This window comes from Sus scrofa, chromosome 5, assembly GCF_000003025.6.
Source record: "Sus scrofa isolate TJ Tabasco breed Duroc chromosome 5, Sscrofa11.1, whole genome shotgun sequence".
NCBI lineage: Eukaryota > Metazoa > Chordata > Mammalia > Artiodactyla > Suidae > Sus > Sus scrofa.
Genome location: NC_010447.5, coordinates 80,829,635 through 80,844,389, shown reverse-complemented (window position 1 = coordinate 80,844,389; position 14,755 = coordinate 80,829,635). Strand labels below are relative to the sequence as shown.

Here is a 14,755-nt window from a genome sequence, read left to right as displayed (position 1 = left end):
AATCTTGAATCAGACCTGATTGCAGTGCCAGTTCCAACATTTAGCAGCCTGTGGTCTTGCGGGAGTTACTTTCTGAATCTCAATTTTCTCATCTAAAACCTGGGGAGGAAGAGAGGGATGACATCTCCCTGTACAGTTATTGTGAGAATGAGCCACACATGCAAACTGCTCAGCAATAGTAAATGCTCAGCAAATTCCATCCTTCTATTAGTAGGGACTGCCCTGTTCAGTTTGGAAAGGACATTCCTATGCACCTTGTTTTTTATGTAGCGTATGGTCTCTCAGGTTTATTATTTTTCTTTTCACTATTGTCTGCCTTTGTGCAAACCCCATGGGTCACCCTGATGCTCAGGCCAGGCAAAGTCCTGCCCTTCAGGAATGTAGGGACAGTAAGTGGCTTAGTCTGCTCAAGCTGCTGTAACTGAATACCATAACAGACTTTTACTTCTTATAATTTTAGGGGCTGGGAAGTCCAAGATGATGGTACCAACAGATTCAGTTCCTGGTGAGGTTCCTCTTCTTGGCTTATAGACAGCTAGATAGCTGTCTTTTTTTTTTTTTTTTTTTTTGTCTTTTTGCCTTTTCAAGGGCCGCTCCTGAGGCATATGGAGGTTCCCAGGCTGGGGTCTAATCAGAGCTGTGCCGCCGCCTACACCACAGCCACAGCCACTCCAGATCCGAGCCACATCTGCGACCTACACCACAGCTCACGGCATTGCCAGATCCTTAACCCACTGATCGAGGCCAGGGATCGAACCTGCAACCTGATGGTTCCTAGTTGGATTTGTTAACCACTGCGCCCCAATGGGAACTCCTAGACAGCTGTCTTCTTTCTGTGTCCCCACATGGCAGAGAGCTCGGGTCCCTTTTTCCTTTATAAGGACACTAATCGCATCATACAGTTCCACCCTCATGATCTCATTTAAACTTAGTGATTTCCCAAAGGCCTCACCTCCAAATGCCATCCCGTTGGTGGCCAGGGCTTTAGCATATTAACTTGGAGGGCACAGATACTCAGTCCGTAACAGTAAGTATTCATTGGCCCTTTAGCCTCCTGAGTCACAAGGTACAGGCAGCCCGGCTGGACAGAATGAGAAACACATTCCAGAGAAAGGCTCACTTTCCCTGGAGAATATATGATGTTAAGGCTCAGGAAGACTTCAGGAGATAGTAAGTTCCTGACCAGCAGGTGCCTGTACCCTTAGCACAGCCATAGGCAGACCCCACCCCAAACCCCAGGCCCTAAATGGAGCAGGCTGTTCATTTCAAAGGAGGCAGAAGTCAGCCTGAAGCATGGAGGCTGCCTCCTCAGGGGCCTCCTGCCCACAGCCAGAGACATGCAGGCAGGCCCCTTTCTGTCCTGGCTCAACCTTCTTCACTCTCTTGTGAAGACACAGAGGAAACATTACCAACTTTGAGGATACTTGTAGGCATTTAATGAATGTTGAATTAATTAAACGAGTGGCTGGTAGCACATTTAAGCCATGTAAAATAATTATAAGCAATCCATAGAAGCAGTATTACCAGCCTTTAAAGTCAGACGGGGCTGGGCGGAAATCATTATCTCTGATGAGGCCATGTGACCTCTCTCTACCTCAGTGTCTTGTAGATAAAGTGGTGAAAATAACCACTTCATCGGGTGAAGATTAATAGTTCACAGTTGTGAAGATATGGAGTTCCCGTCGTGGCTCAGTGGTTAACGAATCTGACTAGGAACCATGAGGTTTCGGGTTTGATCCCTGGCCTTGCTCAATGGGTTAAGGATCCGGTCTTGCTGTGAGCTGTGGTGTAGGTCACAGATGCGGCTTGGATCTGGCATTGCTGTGGCTGTGGTATAGGCCGGCGGCTACAGCTCCGATTCGACCCCTAGCCTGGGAACCCCCGTATGCCGTGGGAAGCGGCCCAAGAAATGGCAAAAAGACCAAAAAAAAAAAAAATAGTTCATAGTTGTGAAGATGAAGCATAGAAGGATAATGCATGTAATGTGCTGGGCACTCACCCCAGGTCTAGATGGCCGAGAACAACAGTAGTGATACATGAGCACAGTACAAGGGGAAAGCAAGTCAGGTCAGTCTCAGTCCGACCTCTGGCCCAGGGGTTGCCAAGTGGTTCTTGGGACCTGAAGAAATGCTTCCCAAACATTGATTTTCTTACAACTACACTGAAGTATTCAAATGAAAAGATTTAGAGAGTGAAAGTAGGAAATTGTATAACTCACCACGTGTTTTAAAAACAGCCCTTCCTAATTTGAGTGTCTTAGTCTGTTTTCCTTTCCAGTGAGTATAAACTATGGAAAGGGACACCTCTGAGGTCTACACTGAAGTCAAGTTTAATTCATTATTTATAGGGACATTGACGCCTTTTCCAAAAATATCATTGAGGCATATGATCTGCGAATGGGTTTTTTTTTCTTAAGTCATAATTTACACACATTAAAACTCAGCTTTTTTGGTATATAGTCACGTGAGTTTTGACAAACCTAAACAGTTGTGTAATAAGGATCACAGTTAAGGCAGAGAACACCCTGCCTCCCCCCCACACACACAGCTCTCCCCAAATTCCCTCTGTAATTAGATCCCTCTCCAACTCCCAACCCTTGGCAAATGCTGATCTGTTTTCTATGCCTGTAATTGTGCCTTTGTGTCCTATCCTTTGGACCATACAGCATGTACCTTTGTGAGTCTGGCTTCTCTCACTTAATGCCTTTAAGGTGTGTCCCTGTTGTTACCTATCTCAGCAGTTCCTTTCTGTAGAGTGCTTCATAGTCCACCATTCTCTGGCTCTATCCAGTTTGTCTGTTCACAGCTGAAAGGCACTTGGGTTTCCAGTTTAGCTCAACTAAGAATAAAGCTGCTGTGGACATTCACATATAGGTCTTAGGGTGAACATAAATTTTCATTTCGCTTGAGTAAATACTTAAGAGTGGGAATCCTGGATTGCATCATGAATATTTTGAACCTTTCAAGAAACTGCCAAACTGTTTTCCAAGGTGTCTGCATCATTTTTTCCATTCCTACCAACAATGTATAAAAGTTCTGATTATTTGGTATCCTTGGGAGCAATTGGTGTATTCAGATTTTTTTAAATTTTTTATTTTATTTTGTTTTTGTCTTTTGTCTTTTTTAGGGCCACACCACAGCATATGGAGGTTCCCAGGCTAGGGGTCTATTTGGAGCCATTGCTGCCGGCCTACACCAGAGTCACAGCAACACCAGATCCGAGCCACATCTGCAACCTACACCACAGCTCACGGCAATGCTGGATCCTTAACCCACTGATCGAGGCCGGGATCAAACCCACAGCCTCATGATTCCTAGTCGGATTCGTTTCCTCTGCGCCACGACGGAATTCCCAGTTTTTTGTTTTGTTTTGTTTTGTTTTTTAATTTCAACCATTCTGATAGGTGTATAGTGGCCAATTTTAATTTGCATGGTTCATGTACTTGTTTGCCATTCATATATCATTCAGGTTGTTTTCTTAGTACTGAGTTTTTGAGAGTTCTTTAACTGTTTGAGGTAGTAGTTCTTTATTTGCTATGTGATTTGTAAATATCTTCTCAAAGTCTGTGGCTTGTCTTCCCACTCTCTAACTAACAGTGCCTTTTGGAAAGCAACCATTCTTAATTTTGGTGAAGATAAATATTTCAATTTTCCTTTTATAGATACTGCTTTTTATAACACATCTAGAAATCTTTGCCTAATTTAATGCCACAATTTTTTTCTTCAATATTTTCTTCTAGAAGCTTTATAGATTTGGGAACTATGTTTAGGTTTATCCTCCATTTCAAATTAACTTTTGTGTGTGAGTCGCAGTATGGATCAAGGTTCATTTCTTTACATATAGATATCTGATAATCCCAACACCATTTCTTAAAAAGCTGTGGTCTCTCCATTGACTTGCCTTTGTATCATTGTAGAAACTCAATGGACCATCACTGTCTGGGTCTATTTCTGGACCCTGTTCTGTTCCATGAGCTCTATGTCTGTCACTTCACACCACCACACTGCCGTAATTACTGTAGCTTTTAGTAAGTCTGGGAATTAAGTAGTATAATCTTTCAACTTGGTCTTTTTCAAAATTATCTCAGTTACTCTAGTTCTTTTGCTTTTCCATACAAAGTTTAGAATTGATTTCTCAATTGCTACCCCCCAAATTCTAAGAATTTAACTGCAATTACCTCAAATCTATAGATCAGTTTAGGACAGTGTTATACTTTGCTCTGAAGCAAGTCTTGGTCCTCTTAACTATCCAGGCACTTGCACCTTGCCGAAGCACCGAGGACCCTGCCTAGTGCTGAGCCCATGCACCACACAACCATCCTCATGCAAAAAGCCCATCAACTCCTCACTTCCCAGCAGCCTAAGAAGCATAAACACCTTCCCTTCCCCCCTGGCTGGGACAATTCACATTCATTCCTCCAGCATACTCAGTGGTTTTGGAACATTGATGTGCAGTAGAATTACTGTCAAGCCTGTAAAAATGAATATTCCTGAGCGTTACACCCAGAGATCCTCATTTAGTGGGTGTGAATTGCAACAGATTATTATTGACAGGGTGAATCTAGACTGAAATCCAGCCTATGTTTGGTTCACCCAGCCACACACTCTGGCGTGGGCCTGGTCTGTGCTCAGGGAGGGCCACCTCTTATTTTGTTTCATCTGCTTGCCAAGTCTAGCATCTACAGGGACATAGCTACAAGGGCAGTTGGGGTAGGAGTGGCTTTTTCTAATTTGCACAGTCTCTCTGTGCCCTGGTGCATTAGTCCACATCCTCTAAAAGCAGATGCCAAGACAGGGCTAGTGATGGAAGGGATTAATTAAAAGGAGTGCCTGCAAGGAAAACTGAGAAAGAAGCCAAGAGGGGTGTGTGTGTGTGTGTGTGAGAGAGAGAGAGAGAGGAGGGGGTCCATCAGATAATGATGCAGCTGTAATCCTTGTGACTAAGAGAAGGAACTAAGAAAGGTTGGATGGAAAAGTCTTAGACCACATGTAGTTCTAAGAAAATGTGGTAGGGCTGATGGGGAGTCCTCCAGCCAAAGTCACTCAACAGAAGAATCTTCAGTCTTGCAGGAATGGGTCAGGCCTGGTACCCCTGCTGTGCTAAGTCACTGGCTGGAAGTGGGAAGTGTGGCTTCATGAAAAGGGCATTGAATTTCAGGGAGATTATGCCTTGAGAGGTGCATTTCCATAGCACTGTTCCTGGGAAAGAGAGCCTTAAAAATCTACCTTTTAACAGCCTCCTTTCCCAGGTAATTAGAAATAGGTAGTCCAATGAATCACCCTGAGAGGCAAATTTGCCTACATTTTTAAAAAGAAAGGAATTGCTAAGCGTCCTTTAAGGAAAAAGGAGCCCCAGACTTCCAAGACAAAATGTCACACTCTTGGGAGCTGGGATGGGAAAAATTCCCCAGTTTCTTTGTAATGAGCCTCTGGCCTACCATCTAGTTACATTCACAATACCTGACTTTGCCCCATTTTCTACTCTGTGTGTTATAATAAGGGATGAGCCAAGTGGAAGGGACACCCAGAGGAGGGGAACTTTGCCTCAGAGATGGCGTCAGGGAGGGCAACTTTGAGAGTGGAGAGGCACAAACAGGTGTGGGGGAGGGCACTTTGGGGCAGCGTGTGGTAGTCGGCTGGGCTGGATAGAGGGGATAGGGGAGTTGGCTCAATGCATGGAAAAAACTAGTTGATGGACTGCACATATGGGACCCTGGGAATCAGGCATCATTGCCTACAAATTTTAAGTGCCTGGGAGAGCGTTCCTGCAAGTGGCACTGATTGCTGTGTGTCAGCGTTCAGAGGAGGCCCTGTGTTCTGAACCAGCCCAGGAGGCACACGGGGGGTCCTCCAGAGAGTGCCTTGCACGGTGCATGGGTGTCGACAGAGGGAAACAGTCACCTCTATTCTGGTTCTGCCTAGGACTGGGCCTGGTTCCCCAACACCCTCTTATCCAAGAAAGGCCTCATACCAAAAAGAAATGGGAGAAGACTGACAGTCCATGATCTATGAAAACCTCTCTTAGCACCCCTTGCTCTGTGTGTCATGAATTCAAGTGGTTTAGTTGGTTTTCAGATGCGCTTCAAAGGTATCCCTGATACCTACTTGCTCGGCCCTCTCCCTTTCTTCGTCCTCACCTCCTGCTGCTCTTTTTAAGCTAAAGACCCTGCTCTTTAACCGGGCCCTTCCTTAATGATCTGGCTATTGCCCTCTTTTGAGACTAGATCTAAATGACCTGGGCCATCCAGGATTAGGTAGTGGGTCAGTGTTGGTGACCTCCAGTAGGTGGAGTGATCAGAGCTCTAGGTCTCTTCCTTGGACAACCTCTATCCCAGTTTGTAAACCAGTAATTATCTGAGAACAACCACTGTTTATTGCGCACCTCATGTTTCCACTCCCTGCCACAACCTGCCAGGAAAGCCCTCAACCTGACTCTGAGCCAGACATTGACTTTTCCAAGGGTAACAGAAAAGAGTTGGCTTGGGTTCAAATCCAGGACATTCTTATTGCAGAGTCTGGGCTTTTCCTAACATCACTGCACCTTGCAGAGCCACTGCTCCACTGGTGAGAGCAGCCAAAACCAACATACAGTGATTTATAAATATTAGCAGCATGTCAGCTTCTACTTTGCTCACCTCATAGCCATGTCTGTCACCTGTGTTGTGACTCCAGTCTGAAGCTGGGCTGGGTGAGGATAGAGCACAGCGATGGACAGTGTAGTCAACTCTTAGCACCTCCCAGGGTTGGAAGCCTGGCTCTGCTGCTGTTATGGAAAGACCTCAGGCTCACTGGGTGACCTAGACCCTGTATTTGGCTAAGATTCTGCACACACGAAAGAGAAGAGCCAGAGAGGACACAGTCTGCAGGTGTGTACAGACCTTCTCACCTCCCTGGACCTGCAAGTGATAACTAAAGTTAAGAACTAGCCTAGTAGCTCAGGTGAGTGACCAGGGTCTTCTTGGGAGAACCGCTTCCCTCTAAGATGAGAAGATTTTTTGAAGAACTTCTCTTTCATTTTCTATGGATGACGATTTTGCAGAAGGTATATGGCAGAGCAAGCTCGTGGCACAGGAGAGCTTTGGACAAGGTCTTTGTTGGAGGTAGGAGGCGGGGAGGGCTGGAAGGTTGGAAACTTCTGATAGAGGAGGGACAAGTGAGTCTCATTACCCTTGCCAGCTGGGTGACTCTGGGCAGGTCACTCTACTACTCTGTGCTTTGGTTTCCTCATCTAGAAAATGGAGCTAAAAATAGGACTTAACTTTAGGGTGTTGCTTTGAATCCTTTATCATTATCTAGAACCTCCATGTGTTTTGCGAAAGACATTTTGTTTCAAAGGCATTTGCCTTGCTGGCTTAAAGTTGAGATAACATTTGATCCTGCCTCATTCACACAAACACAATTCATGGCCATGCATGGTTTCTGCTTGTGTTTGCTCATCCAGATCCCTCATTTTAACAGTCAGAACTCACCCAAATTAATGTTAATTCTATGTCAATTCGGCACTCAAAGTGCTGAATAAATATAGACAAAAACAAAAAACAAACACGATTTTCATCTTCATCACACCAATACCTTAAACTTCTTTCACTTATTTTAAATCTCATATTTAATTTTGGATATTTAATATCTGGCTTTCTAGCTAAATGTCCCTCCACCCCAACATGGAATATAATGCCTGACACATCCCTGAATGTTTGCTGAATGACTGTGAAATCCTCTAATAAATATCTATAAAAGCTCAGATTCAGGTCTGGCACAGCCCAAAAGTGTGAAACCCATGCTTGCTTGGAATCAACTTCTAAATGAGACCTACGTTCCTTTGCTTGCCATAGGAAGCACTTCATTAATCAGCCCCAGCCATCCCACTATTCCTCATCAAGCACCACCTCTCCCATACCCCCAACTCCCAACTCTAGCCTCCTAGGCTTTATATAATTCCTAGAACGGGTGTGCCTTTTACAACTCTGAGAGTTTATACTTGCTCTTCCTCTTCCTGAAATACCCTTCCCTTTCAATCGTGGCCAACTCCTACTGAGTCTTTATAACCCTAGCTTAAATGACCCCTCCTCAGGGATGTCTTCTAGACTCCCCATGACCGCATCAATAGCTCCTTCCCTGGGCTCCCTGGCTAGCACACTGAATAAGAGACCTGGCTTTCGTTATGCTAAGGGCTGTGCTAAATTCCCACTTACAAAGTGTGAGACCTTGGGGCATTGTGTGACCTCTCTGAACTTCAGTCTCCTCATCTGCTAACCAGCACCAATAGCAACGTCTGTGGGTTTAAATCCACTTAGGTGATTGTAAAGTGTGTAACAAATGCTCAGGCAGTGGTAGATAGTCCCCTGTGTCCTAGTGCAGTTCCTGACTACATTGTAATTTAGTGCCTCCCTGTGTAACTCCAGATGATGCCTGAAGAGCCTTTAGTTAGTTCTTAGGCCTGGCAACTCACTACCTGACATGTAGTAGATGTTTGATGCATCCTTGCAGAAGGCTTGTGTAAATTCGCAGATGAACGAATCTGCCCTTTGATTCCCTAGAGTGCCCTGGAGGAGCGCATTCCCCCTGCAGTGGTCGGGGCAGCTGTGCTGAAGGCATGGAAGGAAATGGAAGCTGCTCCTGCCAAGTGAGTTCCAAAGCGTGCTCTTCTCCTCCCTGACTCGGTTCTTTTTCCTTTCTGTTGTCCCTTGGTAAACACACACTTAGTGGAGACTCTTCTAAGTAGCACATTAGTTTTTTGAAAAAAAGAGTGTGCTGTCTGTGACACAGTGACCTCTTAGAGGCTCGGGACCTTTGAGTGGGTCAGGTAATGGCTCAGCCTTAAGTGTATCCATCTGTAAAATGAGTTTGATAATAATGCCTAAGCGATTACACTTGCTAAAGAAGTGAGGTGAGATCGCATATGTGAAAATATTTCATGAAATGATTCAGGGCTGTAGAAATTGTGTCATTGTTACTGTTGAAAATCACAACTGTTGGCAGACTAGTCTTTGGAGCCATTCTCAGCACCCATAGTCGAGCACGGGGTCTGTCATTGAGAAATTTCTTTGCTATCCCATGGAAGTGATTTTTTGCAAGCTTTAAGCCTTAGATCATTGAAATACAAAGAAATCCCTCTGAAAAGGATTGAGCTCAACCGTCTTCAAAAATGCAAAACTGAAAGCATTTTCATTTCACCCTTGTGTAAAATTATGATTATGATTGACTATTAGTACCTTTTTGCTTTTTAGGGCTGCACCTGAGGCATATGGAAGTTCCAGGCTAGGGGTTGAATTGGTTGGAGCTGCAGCTACCGGCCTGCACCACAGCCACAGCAACATAGGTTCTGGGCCATGTCTGGGACCTACAACAAAGCTCACAGCAACATCAGATTCTTAACCCACTGAGAGAGGCCAGGGATCGAACCCACATCCTCATGGATACTAGTCAGATTTGTTACTGCTGAGCCACAGCAGGAACCCCAGTACTTGCTTTCTATTTATATCTTCAGACTGATGAAGCAGCTTTCATCTAAAGAGCTCCAGACTTAGTAAACACTGATGTAGGGAATGAATGTACACATTATAACACAAAAAGAGCCAAGAAGAAAGAAAACGGAGCTTCGGGACAGGCACAGAGGGAAGGTATATTTGAGAGACAAATGCTGACCAGGCTTGGGTAACACAGACGGCTCAGATCTAACATCCTCTCCCTGGGTGTTCTGCAGGAAGGGTTTGGTGGAACAGCCTGTGAAAACTGCGCTGATGACAACGTATTTGGACCCAGCTGTTCAGCAGGTATGTCTGATTTTTGTGTCATCACATGTCTTTGTGAAGGTTGAAAGTCACACATGGCATACAGCTCAAGACCCCAGAGAGAAAGTTTGGGGAGAAAGCATGAAACAGTTGTATATAACCAAGTCTACATGAGCAAAACAAAGCGTTGACAACAAACTGGTAAAATGTAGTCTTTGAAAGAAGGGAGAGTGTTTCTTGGTTTCCAGCACTGGTAGTCAGCTACTCACTGGGAGTGCTTTCTGGCAAACTTGTGGGCGTAAGATTCTCTCTCTCCAGGGTCTAACACTCAGCAATAGCTTGCCTGCGCAGTTTCTCTCTGAGGTCTTTCCAGACCGTGGTCTCAGCACTGACCCATCCAAGGCCCCTCTACTTCTACCACAGGTCCCAACACATGCTAGTCTGTCCTCCCTTGGGAGAGTTCACAAATACCTAAGGTGATCGGAGGTCACTGGTCCCATTTAGCAGGTTAAACTAACAAAGCTGACATGGGCTTGTCCACTCTCTTATTGTTGGTTCCCCTGAGCAGTAGACCCTGAGACAAGGATTCTGGTGCAAGTAGCATGTTTGAGAGGTGACCCAGGGAAACACTAAGAAAGTGACATAGAGGAAGTGTTGTCAAGCCAGAGACCAGTGGGGATGACCAGAGCTTAATCCCGTGGGGAACTCTGGAGTTCATGTAAAACACTCATCTTGGAGTTATTTCTCTGAGGGGAAAGGGAGCCATGATGGAATAGGCAGAATAGAGCCCCCTGCCCCCTACAAATGTCCACATTCTAATTCCATGGACCTGGGAATGTGTTGCCTTCCATAGGACTGGGGGGGTGGTTAAGGTTTCTGATGGAATTAAGGTTACTAATCATCTGACCTTACAAGGAGACTATCCTGAATTATCTGAGTGGACCAGTGTAATCACAAAGGTCCTTAAGTGTAGAGGCAGAGGCAAAAGATTCAGTATCGGAGGATGATATAAAAGAAAGACTCCATCAGCCTTTGAAAATGGGAGAGGCCATGAGCCAGGCAATGTGGGAAGCCAGGCAATCTGGGAAAGGCAGGGAAAGGGATGCTCCCCTCCAGAAAGGAACTTAACCACTAACATTTTGATTTGAGCACAGTTATTTTGGAATTCTGACCTCCAGAAATGTAAGATGATAAATTTATGTTGTTTTAAGACTAGATTAGTGGCAATTTGTCACAGCAGCAATAGGAAACTAATACATGCGGTCATGGGGGGCACTGGGGGAGTTATTCATTCCCTGGCACTTCCAGCCCCCAGTGAGCACTTGAGGGGAACAGCCTTCCTGGGAAGTGTTCACAGAATACCAGAAGTCAGCTGAATGCATGGACCTGGTAAGGCCTAGAGGATGTAGGCATGGTAGGGACAATAGTGCCAGTAGTCTCCCAAAAAGGGAGGTCAGCTGACCTTTTTCCAGCACCACCTTGGCTCTGGCTTTTATGGAAAAATCACATTTGGTGGATACTGCATTGATCGAAACACTCTGAGCAAGAAAAATACAGACATCCCACTTCCACAAGTTTGCACCCTTTGTCGTAAGTTTCATCTGTAATAACAAAGACATTGTCTCATTCTAACTCATGGAGCCTTGAAGACAGGTGCTGTTATACCTCTTTATCTTCAGCACCTCCCGCAATGCTGCCTGCTTAGTACACACACACTACACTCCTGCTGCCTGAATGAATAAACAAGTGCATGAGTGAGTAAATGATCTAGTTTGCTCCAACCCTGTTGTCCTGACCCAGAAGCATGGTACTGGGAGGCGTCATGAAGAGGTGATTCGAGCTCCAGCTCTCACTCAGACTAGGTTTAGCCCCAGGACTGCCACAAATTGTGGGAACCTTAAGTTTACTAAGAACACTCTCTGTCTGCATCTTCATCTATAAAAATAGAAATAATATTGCTTCCCTTAGAATTATTATAAGGATCTAATAGCATAATCAGTACAAAACAAATGTTAGCTATTATTATTAGTAGTAGTACTTACTATTCCCTACTGTCCCCAATCTTTGGTTTTTCTTCACCATTTGTGTGTGTGTGTGTGTGTGTGTGTGTTTGCTATTTTTGGCACTCCATGCATATGAGGTTCCAGCTAGGGTTAATGAGCTGTACTGCCAGCCTACGCCAGAGCCACAGCACAGCATGCGGATCCGAGCCAGTCTGCGACCTACACCACAGCGCACGCAACGCCGGATCCTTAACCCACTAGCAGGCGGATCGCTGGCACCTCATGGTTCTTCGATCGTTCCACTTGCCGATGGAACTCTCTTCACCATTTTTTAAAGATGAGTTATAAGAGTGTTAGCAAAAGGAAATTTAAAACAAGTGTTTGGAATTCCCGTCATGGCTTAGTGGTTAACGAATCCGACTAGGAACCATGAGGTTGCGGGTTCGATCCCTGCCCTTCCTCAGTGGGTTAATGATCTGGCATTGCCGTGAGCTGTGGTGTAGGTTGCAGATGCGGCTCGGATTCCGCGTTGCTGTGGCTCTGGCGTAGGCTTGTAGCTACAGCTCCGATTAGACCCCAAGCCTGGGAACCTCCATATGCCGTGGGAGCAGCCCAAGCAATGGCAAAAAAGACAAAAAAAAAAAAAAAAAAAGCATTCTGAATCTTCTTTAACATCATTTATGTTAAGGAACAGTAAACTAAAATGCAGTAAGTTGCTTAGAAAGACATGTCTCGGTATCCAAATTGGAAGAGAAGAGGTAAGATTGTCACTATGAGCTGATGACATGGTACTATATATTGAAAACCCAAAGGACTCCACACAAAAACTGCTCAAACTGATAAATCAGCAAAGTAGCAGGATACAAGATTAATATTCAGAAATTAGTTACATATCTAACAATGAAATATTAGAAAAAGAATATTTAAAAAATACCTTTTAAAATCTACCCCAAAATTAAATACCTAGGAATAAACCTGACCAAGGAGGTGAAAGACTTACATGCTGAGAACAATAAAACATTAGTCAAGGAAATTAAAAATGATTCAGAGAAATGGAAAAATATCCCATGCTCCTGGATTGGAAGAATTAATATTGTTTAAATGGCCATACGACCCAAAGCAATCTACAGACTTAATGTGATCCCTATCAAATTACCCATGACATTTTTCATAGAACTAGAACAAATAACCCAAAATTTATACGGAACCAGAAAAAAAAAAAAATCTGAGAATTGCTGAAGCAATCCTGAGCGGGGGAAAAAAAAGCAGGAAGCATAACTTTCCCAGACTTTCAGACATTATTACAAAGCTATAGTAATCAAAACAGTGTGTTGCTAGTACCAATACAGACATATGGATCAATGGAACAAAATAGCCAAGAAATAAACCCAGGCACCTATAGTCAATTAATCCTTGATGAAGGATGTAAAAATATAAAATGAGAAAGAACATGTCTCTCCAGTTGGCCCTTCTTTACCATAATACTAAAAATTTTAAATATATATTGACATGGGAAGAAAGCATACAACATTGCTTACTTACCAAGAGAGCCAAATAGTTGTGCATGAAAATTTGGAAGAAGATGAGTTCTTGTTGCCTCCAAGAAATTGGTGTTCTTTACCAATGAGCATCAGTGTATATGGAGATCCCAACAATTTCTAAATAAAGAAAGTGGCCTCCCTTCATTTTCATTTGTGGCCATGGAGAAAGGGCAGGTGAAAGGGAGAAAGATGGTTTAGAAACCTAAATTTTTAAGTAAGAAAATTGGAAACCTAACCTGAGACTCAGGCAATAGGACTCCCAGTTTTGAGTTCCAAGAGAACTTTGTCAGATGATGGAATGTCCTGATCTCCTCTATCCAACATGGTAGCCACAAAGCATATGTGGCCATTGGGTAACTGAAATGTGGCCAGTGCAACTGAGGAAATGAGCTTTAAATTTTATTTAATGTTACTTAATTTTTTTAATTTTTAAAAATTTTATTGAAGTATGGTTGACTTACAATATTGTGTTAATCTTCACTATACACCAACACAATTCAGTTGTACATATATCTATTCTTTTTCAGACTCATTACCCACAAACATTATCGCAGAATATCAAGTAGAGTTCTGTGTGTTACACAGCAGGTCACCATTAACCTCCACTCCATATACAATAGAGTGCCTATGCCAGTCCCAAATTCTCGATCCATCCCCCCCCCACCTTTCCAAAGTCTGTGAATCTGTTTTATAAATAAGTTCATTTGTATCATTTTTTAAATTCCACATATAAGTGATACATGAAATTTATCTTTGACTTACTTCACTTAGTATGATAATCTCTAGATCCATCCATATTGTTGTACATGCATTATTTCATTCTTTTCACAGCCAAGTAATATTCCATTGTATATTATGTACCACATCTTCTTTATCCATTCCTCTGCCATTGGATGTTTAGGTTGCTTCTATATTTTGGCTATCGTGAATAGTACTGCTATGAACACTGGGATACACATATCTTTTCAAATTATGATTTCCTCCAGATACATGCCTAGGATGGGATTGCTAGATCATATGGTAGTTCTTTCAATTTTTCTGAGGAACCTCCATACTGTTTCCCATAGTGGTTGTACCAGTTTACATTCCCACCAACAGTATAGGAAGGTTCCCTTTTCTCCACACCTTCACCAGCAATTATTGTTTGTAGACTTTTTGATGATGGCCATTCTGACCAGTGTGAGGTGATACTTCATTGTAGTTTTGATTTGCATTTCTCTAGTAACTAGTGATGTTGAGTATCTTTCCATGTGCCTGTTGGCCATCTGTAGTCTTTTTTGGAGACATGTCTATTTAGATCTTCTGCTCATATTTTGATTGGGTTTTTTTTTTTTTTTTTTTTTTTGTCTTTGTCTTTTGTTTTTGTTGTTGTTGTTGTATTTTGGGGTCTGTGGCATATGGAGTTAGCTGGGTTGAATCAGAGCTTAGCACCGCTCGCCAGGCCCGCCGCATGCGGATCCGAGCCAGGTCTGCGACTACAC

At 43.6% G+C, this 14,755-nt stretch overlaps 1 protein-coding gene across 1 annotated transcript in view; it reads left to right on the top strand.

Moving 5' to 3' along the window:
* STAB2 (stabilin 2) overlaps window positions 1-14,755 on the top strand; it is a 170,763-nt gene that overhangs the window by 18,832 nt on the left and 137,176 nt on the right. Inside the window, 2 exon segments of the mRNA XM_021092647.1 lie at window positions 8,537-8,622; window positions 9,703-9,772. Of these exon segments, the coding sequence (XP_020948306.1) occupies window positions 8,537-8,622; window positions 9,703-9,772 (156 nt within the window).